Source organism: Corvus brachyrhynchos, unplaced genomic scaffold (assembly GCF_000691975.1).
Source record: "Corvus brachyrhynchos isolate BGI_N302 unplaced genomic scaffold, ASM69197v1 scaffold255, whole genome shotgun sequence".
Lineage (NCBI taxonomy): Eukaryota > Metazoa > Chordata > Aves > Passeriformes > Corvidae > Corvus > Corvus brachyrhynchos.
Genome location: NW_008238358.1, coordinates 3,404,060 through 3,422,084, shown reverse-complemented (window position 1 = coordinate 3,422,084; position 18,025 = coordinate 3,404,060). Strand labels below are relative to the sequence as shown.

Genomic DNA, 18,025 nt, shown 5'->3' with positions numbered 1-18,025 from the left:
TTTGGGGAAGCACCTGAAGTTCATGGTGAAAACAGACCTATCGAATATAGAGAAGGTTGGTCCAAAAGGCACAGCTCTTTAAATCAACCTTGCTCTGTTACTTGAAATGAACTGGTTGGTGCTCCAAACCTGGGTATTGCTGGTTTCCAAGTATGCAAAGGAAAGACAAGTTTCACACTGTGGCTTTAAACTGCAATACAGTGCCTTCAGATTGTCATAAAATTGACTGTATTTAGAATAAAAGACCACTAGTACACCCACATTCAGAAGGAATGAATATGAAAAGAATTAAATTTTAGCTACATTTTTATAATATATTAATAATTATTGCAGCAATTCTCAGTTGCTCATGGAAAATGCGTGACAAAGGTGTAAGGCAGGCCAGGAAAGCTAGACGTGTACAGACAGGATGCTGCAAAAGCAGCCACTTCATCAGACATAGGGAGAATTACTTTTCTCTAAAGCTGCTCTAGAATTTTGCTTAGAACTTGTAGAACTTAGGCTTGTAATTAGAAACCAGCAAAATCTTTGTAAGCAGAGTGGTACAACACGTGTTACTTGTCCTGAACTACAATTCTGAGACTGCTTGCTTTGAGGGGAGATGTTTTCATCACAGTCTGTGTGCAAAACATCCTTCAGTCACCTAATGGCTAAAATATTTATGAATAACAGCCCTCTCTCTTCTAAAAGCTTTCTTGTGTCAGGAACATACTACTAACTTGAGAAGAAAGCAAGTCAATGAAGAAGGTTTCTGAGCTTTCCTGTGCTGACGAGGAAAATAAATAAGCTGACTAGGAAATAAATAAATATTGCTTAAATGTTAGGAAGAGTAACTCCAAGCTTTCTGTTAAGAAAGATATAAACCACATAGCCAAGGAACAGATTTTCCAGAGTACTCAGCGAAGTGCAGGATTTGTACATAGAAATTGTATCTCTTTAAAGAATTAGGGTGATGACCTAATTACTTTTACATGCAATAATGCATGTAATGCAGCAATTTAGGAACCATTTTCAAAATCCACACTGTTGATGCCAAACTCCTACAAAGGGGTAGGAAAAGGCTTCTGCACCTGGTGACTTCTGTTCTTCATCAGTGCATGCTAGTACACTTTCTCCTTAGAGACAGCGTTTCCTATCTGCCTGCTGATCTGGAAACTGAGAGAAGGAAGCTCATCCATCCAATTCCTCTTCAAGAAAATACAAAAGCAACAGGAAAATCTATAAGCTAATTAATATTTGAAGAGATTCTCCCTTAAAGCCTGACTGTATTATTTTAATAAACACTTTTCCCCCCTCATAACGGTATGTATGATAGACTAGAAAAAGAGGTAGAAAAGTGCTTATTTAGGCTCACCAATTTAACAGGGATGCTCTTTGAGAGATTCCTGACAGGAACTAGGGAACTGGCATCTTTCTGTTAAAATACCAGAAACCATAAAATCTGTCAAAAGTCAACTGAGAACTCTCTGCTTTTGGCAGCTTTTTCCCCCTATCTTACTCAGTGTGTCTCACCAGGTGTTTTCTTCAAGCTCAGTGGTTTTTTAAAGTTTCAGGAAAAGACTCACATATTTTGTGGGAAAAATACACCACCTTCAACAAATACTTTTCAGGGCTTCCATAGGCTAAGAAGAATTTTTCCAAAAACTTCTACCACAGTTGAAAGATTTCTCTGCTGCTTTGCATCAAAGCCATAGAAAGACAAAGAGGGATTCCAGGCTAGATAAAAAATGCGTAAGGATACAAAGGAAAGGGAGGACAACAGAAAATTGAGAAGATGACGACATGGAGAGTAAAGGGGCTCTGTAGCCAGGTGCTTGGAGAGGAGATAGCAAAGACTAGTCACAGAACAGAGTTCTGTGCTGACAGAATCCTGGGCTTTATTATGTGGTCCCTGAACTTCTGCTGTCCTCACCTCTATCTCAGAAAACACCTATACTTTTTTATTCCCTTAATAAATGGCAATAGGATGACTCCTCATGTTGTCAATTGGATGATTCTGGCTATGACTTGAAAAATATGAACTTTTATAACCGTAAGAACTAAAAGTGCAATAGGAATGTTTTTAAGTTTTCAAAACAGGAATAAAAGGCAAACCTGAAGTCCTTTTGTGCCTGCATGACTATAAAATAGGGTATAAAAGGTTTGTAAGAAAAACCTTACAATTTCTTAATTACAAAAACCCCAACTAATGAAAATCCTGCAGAAAAATATCCAGCTACACTGAAAAACACTTCTCCTAAGTCAATTGTTTGAATTTCCTTTCTGTGTTGTTAATGAGTGTAAAGTATGGCTCTTAAAAAATTTCACCTCCTCTCTGGAGTCAGATGGAGAGGATCAGAAAAGGTCACTTCCCTCCAGCATTCCATGAAAGGGAAAAGGGGAAATCAGAGCACAGGGACAGGGTACTTGGATAAAAAGGACCATAGATAACGGACTGGCACCATCCGGTTGGCTGCATTTGTAATCTCTTCCTGCCATATACAATCCTGTGCTGCAAAGCATACTTTGGCACTGTTAAGTGGCTGAATTCAGACCCTGCGAAGGAAAGAGAAAGCTCCCAAGCCACAGCATCCTGCCAAAGGCGAAGAGGCACTTGGCGCAGAAGGGCGAGTGAAGCTGGTGATACGAGTGCCCTGTGCTCTTATCTGCTGAACTTGGCTTCTGCCTTGGTGATTACTGGGCCCTTCAAATGAGAAAGAGACAGGCAGCAAACAAAAATGTGGGTAATAATTGAAAATGCAGAAGAGGAAAGAGCAAATTAGTTCCTCCCAGTAGTTGTCTTGGGGGTAGGCCAGGGATACTTAGCCCAGGCAGGGCTAATGTTGGAGAAGAGTCAGAAATTTCTGACTAAGTTACTAGTCAGCTCCTCTTCCCTTCCTGTAGCACATTCCAGCTGGCTCACCTTCACTGGCAGATGTAAAATATCTCTGGTCCACTTTGCAAGGGGACTGAGAGAACTGTAATATAAAGAATCAGCATAAAGCTACTTGAAGAGAAATAGACACTGAAGCAATAACTAGGCCACATTAACCCATGTGTCCTCTAAAACATGAAGGGTATGAACTAGCATTTAGAAACCAATCATGGGCTAGTTAGATGCAAAATGTTTCACTAATGTGAAAGCTACAAGAGATGCTCTAATCTTTGATTACCCCTGAGGCCGTAACAGACTCAGAAAGAAGCATATGAATTGCTGATTATTTTCTATGGTGATAGAATCTGAGAAGTTGCTGATAATGTTTTTGTGCAGACTGACGGGTCCCTGGCTGTACCACTTCAACTAAATATGAGTCACGTTGTGCTGCTCTCCTTTCAGGACAAGGCAGAATACGCTGGAGTTTTGAGATGTCTTTTTTTGGGGAGTACACAATCTTTATATAGGGAGATGAAGACCGTGATCATAAAGAGATCTTGATCTTGCAAGACAAATCCTGGCTTTCAGCCACTTTAGCCCATGTACCATGATTTGATCACAAAGTATCCTTTCATCATTCAGTACACAAGATGGATGACAGGAGATAAAGAATCAGTGAGGTTTTAGAGAAAGAATGGTACAGAAAGTGAAGCTGTGTGGTGGAAGCCAGCGAGTGTAAACTTCTGTATTGTTATAATAAACACACAGTGGGGACCACAGTAATCTTAACTTTGATTTCCACTGACTATAGATCTGAGTTACATATTTCTACATGTAATCAAAATGCAAGTTATTAACCTGTTAAGGCATCTTTAGAGTCATTTCAGTGTGCTGAAAAAGAACTCTGTATAAACAATACCTTCTGGTCCACATCCATCCCAAACTGGAAATACCAATATGGGAAGTTCCTATAATGAGGTTTCCCAGTTTTTTATAAACAAGAACACTTTAAGTAATAATAACTGATAATTTGATTCAAGCTCTGCATTTCAGACAGAGGGGTATTCAGCAAGAGCATTTGGAACTTGATGCCAGGACAAACATGATGTCACCTTTGGATCCACTGCTGCAGCATTTCTGGGAGAGGGTTTGTCCTTCCATGCAGCAACTCAGGTTCAGACCCTGACAGTCTGATCACGCCTCTGCTGGTCTGACAAAACTACTTGCTGCTGATATGAAAAGACCACGGAAGACAGCACCTATTCTGCAATCCCTCGTTGCTTGGAATCCTTCATTCTGCCCTTACAAGATCCCCTTCTGGCTGATCTCTTGAAACAAAAAAGCTTTATTCCCCTTACTGAGGAATAAAGACATGTATCCAGTGAGATAGTACAATCATTCCCCAAATAATTTTTCCTATATAATAAGTCCTAATGAACAAAGGCAAATTTAATTGACGCATGAATTGACAATTACTATACATATATCCATAGCATATTTAGAACTAATAATGATTTAAAGAGAAACAAAAGGGAGACAGTTAAAACTAAATCACACAATTCCATCAAGAAAGTAAGATATGATTGGGGTAGGCATTTCTTTTACAAAATCAGGGTCTGCTCAGTGCTTCAGCTGGAAGACTCCATGTGGAGAGAAGCTAGTGATCAGAACACTTCCACAAACAAAATGGGAACACTAATGTTTTATCTAGAGAATCACAGATGTTTTCAGAACTGAAAACTGTCAAAGTTAACTAAATAAGAAAGGGTTTACCCCAGATTTTAAATGTTTCCATAAATAAGAGAAGTTCTTTTGGGGAAAAACTGTAGGGGGTGTTCCTTTGAAGATGTTTGTAGTTAATACATTTTACCTTGTTTTTCTGCCCTGGTAGTTATTGTATTAGGCTCCCATGCAGAAACTTTTCTTCTTTAAGGCCACTGATGTTAAATTAGAAACCACCTCCTGGCAAAGTTTAGAAAAATGTTTCTGTATCTCACAGCCATTGAAAATGCAGGTGGATCCAAAGAAGTTTTGTCTCAGACCGTTTCTTTTTGCCACCTTCAGTGAACACATGCAAGCACAACCAGCACCCTGGCAGGGTCCCCTCAGTCCTTCGGAAGGCAAAGAGATGAAGGGAAGCACACTGGAGGTTTCCCTGTCTGCAGTCCTTGATAAGTCCTCCTTTGAATGAAGTGCATAGATTTCCTGACTGACTCATAAAACAAATAATGGCTTTTTTGGCCATTCTAATATTCGTTTCCTGCATAAGATGAAAGATTGTGGCTCTGTGGATGATGCATATGTTATGGATCAACTGGATTTAGCTTCTATGACTCAAAATTATCTTCTGGAAAAATGGTTTTTAGACACTTTTACATACTATTGCCATCACTTTAGAGTGGGGAAAAAAAAAAGATTATATATACATAAACCTAGAAATCTACATTTGCACAGGTTGTGCTAAGTTAGAAATAAAGGAAGTGCATGACAGCTGGCATTCATTGTGCCTGCCAGTAGATAATCATGAAAGATTTAGTTTTCCAATGAGCTTTGAAGTGCATTGTGAAAGACTCTTACGGAAAATCAATACCTGCAAGATAAATGGCAAAGTCTGCAAATTAGAAATAGAGAACCTGAACCACTGTTTCTCAAAATAAAGAGCTTAAACATGCAATATCTGTGGTGTACACCAGCATGATTTTATGTAATTATCAAGAATTTCAAGGGAGGAAGCAGACACCAAGCTGACAATGTTTGCCAATTACCCCAGGTCTATTTTTTAATAAAACCTACAGAAGTTTGGAGAGGAATGACAGTTGTGAAGGATAAACACACCAGGAATTAGGCAAATGAAAAGTAACCCAGATAAATATAAACTAGGCAAAACCAGTGTAAATATCCAAATTAATCTGCCTCTAGAGGCTACTGCGACTCCGATATTCAGTAATACCACCAGGAAGCAAATAATGGTTGGTTGACTCTAAAACTACATCTCTAAAGAAAAGTTTCTCTGAGTCTTAATGAACAGTTCGGTGAAAAAGCTTATCTAGAAAACCTGTGCAACTGAAAAGCAGACAAATCAGTAACAAATAAAATTCCTGAGAGTATTAGGAAGAGGGTGGAAAATTAATATGAATGCATCATGCCTAGATATGCAAATGACACACTGCTTTCTTAATACAGTATTGAGTTTTGGGCCTGCTCTTTTAATGCTCCTGGATTTTTAAAAATCTTTTTTATCTTTGTGCAGATGCACATCCCCACATCTCCCTGATAAATGCACAATTTTCGCATACATGTTTTGCAATGAATTAGTGGTATTTGTTACTGGTTATATGCTGGGCTGCTGACACAGGAGAGAAGCTGGTTCATAAGTTACCTCACAACCACCCCACATCACTGCGTGCTGTAGCACACGGCCTGTCAGCAAGGTGTATTTGCAAGGCATGAAGAAAAATAATGCTGTTGTTTTAATTTCAGACAGAAGGTTAGTTTGTGAAGCAAACACTTGGCAGAGGTTCAGCTGGTTACTGTCTGGTGGTGATGACACCGCTTCCCTTTCCACCTCCCCCAGCCACGGTGAGAAGTGAAATGTGCAGAAGTTCAGCTGACAGTCACCTACAAACCCACTGGGCAGAAATTACTCTCAGCAGTTTGCTTCCTGTTGCCATTAGCTTAAACACTTACACTAATGATAAAGTGCAGTGGCAAACAATCATTTTGATACCACTCAGTGCCTTTTTATGAGCTGATAAAAAAGCGAGAACTACAGAAGAGAGTATTTTTGTTATTGGTGCTCTGATAAACATGAAGAACCACAGAAGTATTATTTTGGCAATAGTTTTTTTGTTGTAAAAAAACCCCCAAAATGCTTTACCATAAAGCAAAAATAACAGGTTCACATTTTTCACATTGGCTGGCTGTGCAGTTTTACCCTTTAGTGTTGAAATGATACAGAAATAACAATATCCTCGAGTTGCCTTCCTGGCTGTATTAGACCTAGGCTGACTCCCAGCAGTGTAGGATCTATGTCGTACCTGTCATATCTGTCTTTCCATTAGCTTTTCTTGTTTCCAGCATATAGAAATACACATGTACAGACAAATGCTCCAAATCTTTCTATTGCTTCTCAAATCTCTATCATAGCATAGGGTTGTTTTTTTCCAATGTGCAAAGACCAGCTCAATAGACCAAGCTAAAAACCAGTCATCCCCGTTCACAGTGAGAAGGCTGGACACCACTCCAAGCCTTTCATACAGGGGAAAAGCAACCACCATGGCACAGAAAAAAAGGGCTCCCTAGAACTGTGTAAGCAATGCACTGTTTTAAGGCAGCTTCAACACTGATATTAGAACCAGATTGGAAAGCATACACTGAAACTAAATGTGGAAACACCTTTACTTACTGTGTTAAAATTTGGGAAGAATCCAACAGCAGAGCTGCTGTCCACAGGGAAGGACATAAAGGGTTTGATATCCAGGGAAGGCTGCATCATCAAGGTAGGTGTACGCACAAGGGTGGGAAGTGTAGTAGTGCCTGCCAAGAGCAAACAAAACCAGGAATTCATGGTATTCTCCTTTCTGCAACACACACAGTATAGCTGACACAACTGCCAAGAAAAAATTATACAGGGGATGATGAAAAGGCTCTGTAGGAGTTAATATCATTAAAAGGAACCTATTTACACACAGTACAGATGAGGCAGAGCACTTCCCTATGGCCATGGATACTCAGATGCTGAAGAGAAGACATATGGTATATAAATCACACTGGCAGGTAGAATAAATCCTTTCTACAGCTGAAAAATTCTTCTTGTGCCAAAAGGCCAGGATGGGTGCCCATGAAAGTCAGATGCTTTTGCAATTCACGGTTGCCTACTAGATCAGCCAGCCCAGACAATACATGTATGCAGAAATCCAGAGGTTTGTTTCCAAATAGTGATCTGTGTGTTATTTTTCCCTCTTCTGACTAACGATCAGGTGCTACACAAACACCATTTCATCTAACATCTAAAAAACTGCCTTTTTTACAGTGCAAGGCAAATATTAGAAAACAGCCAACAATTAAATAATCAGCTAGCATATCAATGAACATAATTCTTTACATGCAATGCTAACTAGCATTTTCTAAATTGGAGCTCTCCAAACAAAAGCTTTCCAGGAATCTGTATGCTAAATGTTTTTCCGTATACACTTAAGAACCATTGCCCAGCAAGATCCCAAAGGAATGGGCAGGCCTAGACGTCCAAAAATTCATTTTTAACTAGCTATCTGCCCTATTCACACAGTAAGTGTGCCTAGTACACAGCTCCCAGCTATGCCTATGGGAGTATTTTCTCCCTGAAATCATACAAAATAGATTTCAAATAAAATTTTCCTCATTGAAATACGAAGTGCAAAAAAAAATAAAAATCTCAGTGTCTCCTTCCTGGGTTGAATAAATAATTCAACACTGACAGAGCAGGCAGTGGAACATAAGTGTCCCACACCTCTAAAGGATGGTGAGTCACTCTCTGTCTCTCCTCTGTCACAATTTCTCCATAATTACCTCCTTCTTCCACTCATCAGTGACCAGCAGCTGGGAGCATAACAGGCCTCTTAGGAGCTTCCCTTGTCTCAAGCACAGCTTACACAATACCTGAGCTTTTTCTCATGGAAGTCCTCTGAGCTTTCCTAACCCAGCCAGGAAGGGGATGGGCAGGAGGGAGGGGAGGGGGACTGAGACAGAGCCAGAAGGAGGGGGTTAGAAAAGTAAACAAGCAATTTTCCTTCTCTTCTGCCACAAAATCGAATCATTTGTATCCACTTGCAAAATACCATGCAATCTATACTGGCTTCCTGAGCACCAGTCTTCCATTACGGGATCTCCCTTTCTGCCTGTTAAGGACACACAAAACCGAAGGCAGAGTAGACATTTTCATCCTTTTCACTGCGCTACCTCCACAGTCCCAATTTCAAACCTATCTTACAGTATCCAAGAGGAAAGTTAAGTTCAGAAGCCAGATGGAGCTGCATGGATTTTTTGGATGACCAAACACTTGTAACTAGCCCTGAGCCCAAATTTTGTTGATGCTGGAGAGACAGTCATTTTGATCCCAGCTGCAGCACAGTAAACATTATATTATGGTCTAGCAGATGAATAGCAGGCTATAATCTATTCTCTTTTTCTTCTATAGGAAAACCATGATGATTGCACAAAGACGGGTCAATGACCATAGCCAACAACCGTTCTATGCTATGGAGAGAGAATTGTTTCACACCATCCCAAATGATCTGCACAACTTGAAAGGAAAAATATGCCTGAGAAACTTTCCCAAAATATTTTCTCCCTTCTTCTATCCCAATACTTTCATAAATGTCAGGTTTGTTCCTGCGTAAGCCCATGAAACTAACTGACAGTTGTGCCTAAGTAATGGTAAGTCAAAGCTTATTCAAGTGGAGTCACAAACCTCAAAAAGCTAAAGGCTAACACGCCTATAGTGTCTTATTCATATCCATAATGGAAAATGAATGAATCAATAGGAAAGCAGTGTGTCAGAGAATTTATCCAAAGAAAGTATCTTCAACTGCAAAAATGATGATTATTTCTACTAGCTGGTTCTGAACAGTAGATTTACATAATTTGGATTTCAGAGTTGCATTCAAACAGGAACTATGCTGTATTCAATTACCTAAAGGGCCATCATCAATCTAACTTCTGCAAGTTTCTCTTTGAAGTTCATAAGCAATTAAAGATCCATGAAGTTAAAGAAGACCTGTCCTCTCTTTACATAAACGTACTTCAGTGAAGCTATGGTTACATATTTTAACTCAATTTTTAAGAAAAAAACCCCCCAAAACAGAACAGACTTAAATTGTGACTGACATTTGAAATCAAAGTTACTTTTCCGATGCTATCCTTATTCAATGTACAGAAAGCATTTGGCATAAAATCTTTAAAAATTAAAAACCAATTAAGCATCCTCTTGGAAAAAAGTGCAACCTTCTTTGTACTCCTTGAGTACAGAATCTTTCATGTGAAAAAGACATCTGAAATCTCTCTGCAGTTTTGCAGTCCATGGTGTTTCTGCTGCCAGAGTAATTTATGACCAAGAGACCAGAATACATTTGGAGTCCACACAGAACAGAAAACATACACACCTACCAGACTGATCAGTGAAGGCATTAATCATAAAAAATTTGTTCATTCTGTTTGCCAATTTACTACTTCAACAACTGCCAGTAAATTATCGACAACCCTGTTGGACTGAAGTTTGGCCTTCAGACCCACTTCTGAAAGCCTCTGAAGGAATTATCAGGTAAAGGTGACCTAAATTACAAGGAGAAGCACTTCATGACAAAATCATCAAATCAAATGCAATAGGGCAGTTTTACACTGGCATTGCTCCCAAGGGTCAGATAGATTCTCGCCACTACTCCAGCAAATCTGTATCCAGACCTGAACTAAGCAGGAATACTGGAACAAGAAAAATGCTGCTGACAAGCTTCATTATCTTCATAAATTTAACAGATGTTTACCATTTCATTAGCATTTTAATGATAAAGACAACTTACCATGTCAAACTCAGATTATTTTAAACTACCTGTATATCTTTGGAATAAATATAACTGCTCTTTCTTGTAAAGGCATTTGCTTATTTCAGCTTCATATATGTTAATCAGTATTTTATCTTTATAACTTCAATTTTGACTCCTACAGCAGGAGTTATCTTATGTCCCGGGAATCCAAGCTGTGGAGAGACTTTGCAAAAGGCACTGATCCTCACTGGTCCCTTTTACCCTCGTCTAAGAGGAGAAAAACAGGTTTTCATCTCATCAGATGATCCAAAATGACTCATTTGATTAAAAGTTTTTCTTCTTCCTACACATATTTGTCTGAAAAAACAAGTCCCTGTGTAACAGGTGCTGCTCCTCTTCAGCCACGTTCGCATACACTGCAGTGCACTGGGACACTGATGTTTCTACAGAAGTTAGGAAAGGTTGTCATCTCTACCCGAATTTAATCCACCTCTAACAAATAAGGGGCAGTGGATTAAGCAATGCATATGGTATTTTTGGGGATCAATGGGAAGGTCTTGAATCTGTCACTCCTGTGGCAAGATGTGTCCCCAGGAGTGAGTTGCCAGCAAGGGGACAGGCAACACAGGGACTTGAAGAATCTCTACCAGCAACCACCCACTTTTCCAGCTTCACAGAAAAACCACAGAATTCAAGACTAGCACGACTGCAGTTTTGGCAGAGGGAATCACAGTTCACTTTGGCCATGGTGAACAGTCACTACTCCTCTTCTTCAAGTAAAAGTGGTTTCTTGCAAGTCACTACAAAGTTCAGTCAAATCTAAGCACACAACACCCTTTGTACCTCCTGAAAACTATTTGTGACACTATTACCTCTGTGATTTTCTCACCAGCTGCTTTTCTTTGTCACTGAAAAACACAAAGAAAGTGTAAAAAGTGTAAAAAAGTGAGGAACTAATACCTGCTCATTAGTTCCTCAGATCTGGGTGACTATTAGACCATTATACAAAAAACCCAATTCTATCACAAAACATGCTCATATAAAACATATTTTGTGAATTATTTCAGCTTACTTAAAGAAATTAATTATATTCCAGACTTGAAAGCATTCTCTTCCAACATCTTCATTAAAAGCAACTACAGAGAAATCTGAAGCATACTCAAGTCTCTCCCTTTTTCCTATTACCTAAAGATGTTACTACAGTATTTTAATCCTCCCACCCAAGGAAGCCATCCATACTCAGAGCAAGAGCAGTGGAAGAGTAACTGATGCACTGTCAGGACAGCATAAAAGTATTTGGGTGACAAAATTCTATGCACTGGACAATCTACATCCACCTCAGATTGCACATGTTTGCATTTGTTTTAACTTGAGCCACTGACAGTATTTGGGAAAATTCCAAAGGGACACTGAGATAGTCACACCCACCACTACTTCTGTGCATTACACCAGCAGTTTTCAGTTTATGGACGGGCTGTGCTGCCTTTTTCATCCCCGAATTGTCTGACCATTTTCAGCCATGAGGAACCTTTACTTTCTACAGTAATGTTGAGTAGTCTTATCTGGCCCCAGAACAGTAGCAATAAAACTGGTGTGATGGATTAGTTCTGAGCTTTCTCCTCCCTTCACCTTTTTAGAACTGTGTTTTTGAGACACTGCTTGAGCCAACACTACCCCTTTGAGGGTGGATGACAAATTGCTCGTTTTGTTTTGCCCACATTGGCTGAACTACTTATGGACTGCAGCCAGAGTGTGCATGGCCACCCTGTCTCTAGACCTCAGTCATGTCCATTTACAGGATTTTCCTTCTGAGCTCCAGAAGGTGGAAGCAGCTCCCTGAAAGGATTCTGAGACAATTCTGCATGTGTTCACCTATGAGATTTTTTCTGGGACCCTACAGTGTCAGTACAGTTTATTAATTTGTCAGAGGAAGCTTTCACCGTTTTCAGAAATATTTACTTCTGCATGGCTCAAAAATCCAGTTTCACAGACAGGTTAGAGTCAGAGGTAGTACCTAGGGCTTTCATATTGAATAAAAATCTCTTCAGCTCTATTGCTCACAAAAAAGCCCAAAAAAACCCCTGCACTGCTAAAAACCCCAACTTACACAAGACTTTCCTACACTTGCTTATATGCAACTTTATGAAAAGATATGCAGAAAAAAAATGATGTTTATAAAAATCCCTCCACCTAACTACATGATAAAAAATCAACAGTTTTCTTCCTTTTTTATCTTATGCCCCCATTGCATCATGCCTCAGATCTGCTTCCACCACAGGTTTTCTCCCCCATACCTGACAGGTAAAAATCAATCACTTGCAAGTCACAACACTCTGTTGTTTGGGCCTTTTTAAGACACTAGTGCCTGAGATATTTCACAATGCTTAGTATTAGTCATTTTTCCTTTTCAGTATGATCAGTTTAGAGGATTTAGACATTTTCTAATTTTGTTTGTTTACTTACAGCTATACATGGGTATTAGAGGGTGTTTATGCCTAAGATAAATTCATAAAAACAAGTTAAGTGCAAGTAAAGTAATTCAGAGTTTCTGAACAGCAGGTGTTGAAATCAAAACACTTTGATTTCATTCTATTCAATCTATCAAATTCTATTCTAGAAGTATCCCACTAATAATACTGCTGAAGGTGAATATTAACACATGCACCCCTCTTATATTATAAAGCTTAATAAATACAGAATTTAAATAGATTTTTTCCACATTTCACTCAGCAGACCAAACATTTCTTCCCTATGATATGGTGGTATGAGAAGTGAGACCTACAACACTCACATGGATTCCAGTCTGTCAAAAGAAGTCATGGAGAGATAAGACCATTACTTCAACAAATTTTCCCAAATTAATGTGATGTTAAGAGATAACTCACTATCCATGCCACTTATTTTTACAAGTAACTTGAAGCAGAAGCCCAGAATATATGTGATATGGCACAGCCCCTAGATGACAATAGGAAAAATGCTAACAAGTTTTCTGTTCCCTGGGCACCACACCAACTAAAACACTAATGAATGAGGATACAGGTCCTTTGGGAGTCGACATGATTAGCATCAGAGCTAGTGATACACATCTTTTAAAACCTGGAGAGTGCACTGTGTTTGCGTCTCCTAAATGTTATTCATGCACCAATGGAATAGTTAAACCTCCATTGGCTTACTAACGAATTTGAAAAGCAAGCTGTGCACACCCATCCATGTCTGGCAAATAAAACCCGGTGAATCCTCAAAAGATGTGCTGCTTTGTTTTTTTCAGGAGCCACAAGGAAAGGCTCCTGAACTAGTGTAGAAATCATGGCTACTCAACAGCACTAAAGAAGAACCCCTCCATGGAACACTCATAAAGTAAGTGATAGGAAAGCACTGGTCCAGGTCCAGCCTTCCACAGCAACATATGGGTACAAAATGATATGACAAATATTCTGCACTCCATTTGGAGGTTATTTTTTCAGTAGATGTTTCAGCAAACCCAGAGGCATTTGATGCAACTTCACTGCAATGCACAAATTATCTGTATATTGTACAGTTTAAGCTGTTAACGCTCAAGAATGACTTACCTAAAAAATATGTCAGATTATGAAAATAATTCTCTTGCTAAAAATTAAAACATGATTTCCAGTATGCTTGACCATGAAGTTAGTATTTCCATTATTATCTATTTATTATCCATATAGAAATGAATGGTCTATAAAGGTGTACAATCAGAATTCCATATTCTCCTTTTGTATAAAATCTGATACCTTGAAATGGGGTACTTCTATGTTTCAAATGCATGTAGACTTCCACCAACTAGGTCAACACCAAAAATAAATCGAAATCTGGTGCTGCTGAAATGAATGGAAGCTTTGGCATTTAGTCAATCCAAAAAGTTAGCCAGCACTTACTTATCTAATACTGATGATTATATGCAACTCATTTACAAAAGTTGTATAGCCCTATATTGCATGTTATTCACGTAAGAATTCTAAAAATAAAAACAAACCTTACAAGTAAGCATATCTTCATTGGATCAGAGCCTTCCTCGTTGAACTATCAGGTAGTTACTTGGGATTACTTTGACTTCCATTAATTGTTAATATTCCTTTTGCCTAGCTAATTGTTTTCCATCTCCAATGCCTTATGACTGAAGGATGGTCATTAAAAAAAAAGTAGACTGTAGATCATAAATATTATGTACATACTTGATATGAAGATAATGAAAAAAATGATATTGAAAATTTCTGTTATGATAATATGAATACTCAAAAAAACTGTGTCAATACTTACTGCCTTAATCTTTACATTTAGTGTATCAAAATCATGTACATGAACAAATAATGATGTCTACTGGGGACAGGGGAGCTGAGGAGGGGGAAGATAGAGACAAAACATTAGGAAACTGGAATTTCAGTATTTTAGAGACAAATGCATTAGAAAATTAATAAAAAAAAAAACCTTATTCTTCTTGCAGTTGTACTGCCTTTCTAATAGTTTTCAATAACAACAGGAATCCCCACAGGTTTTTTATGGAAGATATCAGAACAGATGGAGTGGGAAGTGAAGGCCAATAATTAGTAAAGTGAAGTTCCAATAAATAGGAACATATTATCTTGCATTTTCCTTAAATAACTGTGTTACAATTGCCTGATCATAACATCAGGAAGAGCTCTGTCCTTCCTGGATTTGCAGGATGTGTGACTCATGCTCCTGTCCCCTCTCATGCAGATGTCACTCTGTGTTCCTGTGGCTCAGGACTTGCACACCTGCACAGCGACCAGCCGAGACTTTACGGCCGTTGTTCTTCGCTGTTCCACACGTTTTTTCTCAGTATTTACACTCCCAAGCCAAGTGAACGCCACAAGCACTCTACTGCTATCAAAGCATGTTTGTTAGCACTGGCTCCTTGTCAAGTCTAAGCAATTAAATAAATTACAAAACATCCTTTACTATATTTAGAAGAAACATGCTGGCTGGAGTACAACTGCAATTTGCTATTATCTATAGATACCGTGGAATATTTGCTATTAGTTTCTTAAAAGAGATAGTTCTCTAGACTTCTAAAGCAACCCAGACCATTTGTTTGGTAAATAGAGTGCCATGTCAAGACTTAACACAATCAAGCTCAGTAAGCTGGACTTTATTCTAATAAAACAGTAACAACTATTAACAAATGCAATGCTCTGGCCTGCATTAAGGTCAGCTGGAGCTTTGCAGTCTATCCCTGTTTCTGTTTCTCCGAATCTCCTGCCTGGCTCAAGTTTCTCCCTCTGGTCTCCACAGACTTGAGTGAGCAACATTACCCCCTCCTCTGTTCTTACCTGCTTCTAGGAAACATTGCTTTGGACTTGTTTTCACTTTGAAGCTTTCCAAGTATAAAAGAAAAAAACAGCTGCATCTTTTTCAGCTCTTTATTCTTCTGCCATCTGGACTAATGGAGATCTTTCTGAAATCCTTAGGATCCTTTTTCTTGATTTATTTAAACCAGCCCCCACCCTTGCCTTTTGTACTATCCCAACCCAAATGCAGTGAGAGAAGGTGTTTGCTTTTCTGCTGTCACCCTTAACTGAAAACACATCAAGTAATACCTACTGAAGTCACAATCTTGTCCACAGACTGGTGCAACTTCTGTAACAGTCTCCATTTTTTAACTCAGTGTGTATTCTTTGGTGCTGGGCATCAAGCCTGTAATTGTCCCAGATAAAGCACTGCACTCCCTTCCCTTCTAGTACGGGAAACACAGGTTTTCTTACAAACTGAAGCATCCCTGACAAAGAACAGGAGTGAAAAAGCCCAACATATATTACCTTGAAAGTTTCATAATTTGAAGGAAAGCACTCAATTGCAGTTAGTTTTTTAGAGTCTGTTATCTCTTCAACTCTCATATAATATAAAGTTTCTCAAAATCCAACTCTTACCCATGATTATGGCACCACTGAGGTCATCATCTAACCTTCAGTGATCCTCAGCACAGACTTTCTTTCAGGAGGTACTGAGCTGCTATCCACAAAAACCAAACAAGTCTGTCACCAGGAACGCTGCTGGGTGATTCATTTGTTATTTGTTGGACAAACAGATTTAGGTTTGCAGCTGGTTTCTTGCTCCTTACTGCACTTCGGTATGCCAACCCACCAGCACAGCAGTGCTGTGCACAAAGGTAGGAGGGGTCTACACCCTCACAAATGTGTCTAGTCCCTTAACCACATTAGACAATTTCCAAGTCTCTTGCAAGTCATCATAGCTCAGAGAATTTCATGCCTTGTTTGCTTTTCCCACATAATACACAATCTCCTCTAGAAAATACAGTCACCCAAGTTGCTTCTTGTTTTCTAAGTTTTTCTATTTGTATTGCTCCCTACATATCCTTCACATAAAAGATTGCAGCAAGAACTAATTTAGGTTATTCAAAGAGGTCTCTTGAAAATACTGGCATTGGAAACCCAGGTCTCCACCAAATTAAATCTATTTTCCTTCCAATTATAATTTTTTAGTTTTCAGAAATTTCAAAAGATGTTTGTACATTCAGTCTACCCCTTTTCTTTCCAAACCATCACAATACCAGTCACAATCTTCCCCTTACTTGCCATCATTTCCACAGCTAGGCACATGCTTTTAGAAGCACCACTATCTTTCTGTTCACAAATAAAAAACAGTGATACAGGGAAGAAAGCCAGATTTAAAAACCTTCATAATATTGTCCATGTAGTCTACACATGTTCCACATTGAATTTAACTGCTGTCCCACAGCATAGGGCGTGCAGCATACAAGCACCTGTCCAAAAGAGATCAAACACGTCTACCTGCTGCCCCCAACTAAAGCCACAAAAACACCTTCATAGGACTTCCTGGAGGATTTCAACTTCCTCCTAATCAGATGCCATACTACATCTACTTCTTTTCAGAGCCCACGCTCCTGAACAGCCACAGCAAGGGACACGTCAGAGTTCCAGCTTTACAAGTTACCAGCGCATCCTGTAGCACCATACCTGGAAACAAGAAGTGCAGAGACCTCACCCCACAAGTGAGTGTAGGAGCCAGACTTAGCATTTATCTCATCTAAAAATACAAAGAAAGGTACTTGAACCTGCCTCTGGGAAGAGCACAAGAGCTGCATTTTTCTTCTAGCTTTCTAAAGTTCTTTAGGCCATTTACAAAAGGAAGGCAGATACTACAAGTTTAGAATATTGCCTCACAATATTCAGAAGCTTCGTATGTTTTTGCTATGACCACACAATCATGAAGGATTTTAGCAAACCAAAAGACATAATAAAACACAGACCATGTAGTCCCATAAAGGCTTCCCACTATTAATCAGTGCCATGATGCTTATTTAAATCACTAAGATTATAATCCACCACCTCTGCAGCACTTAAACATACACACATACACATATACACAGCTTAAGACTCAGAAGTAAATAATAATTTCATTTCAACATGGTGCTTTTGTGACTTTGGGTGCTGTGAAACAGTGAGAAACTATCAAGCCTGAACAAACCTGGGCTGCTGTAATTGTGTGTTAACTTTGATGGTCTGTGAGAAGAGCACCCCAGGTGTCTGAAATGTGCCCCCTGATTCTTGGGGCTGTGCTGTGCAGGGGCAGGAGCTGGACTCTGATGCTCCCTCTGGGTCCCTTTCCTACTCAGAATAATCTGTGATTTTGTGAT

At 39.1% G+C, this 18,025-nt stretch overlaps 1 protein-coding gene across 6 annotated transcripts in view; it reads right to left on the bottom strand.

The window, feature by feature from the left end:
• Nucleotides 1-18,025, bottom strand: part of ZNF385B (zinc finger protein 385B) — a 165,459-nt gene that overhangs the window by 49,037 nt on the left and 98,397 nt on the right. For all 6 annotated transcript variants that reach the window (XM_008634718.2, XM_017735810.1, XM_017735814.1 and 3 more), the window contains one exon: nucleotides 7,260-7,390. In XM_008634718.2, coding sequence (XP_008632940.2) covers nucleotides 7,260-7,390 — 131 coding nt within the window. The remainder of the gene's footprint in view (nucleotides 1-7,259; nucleotides 7,391-18,025) is intronic.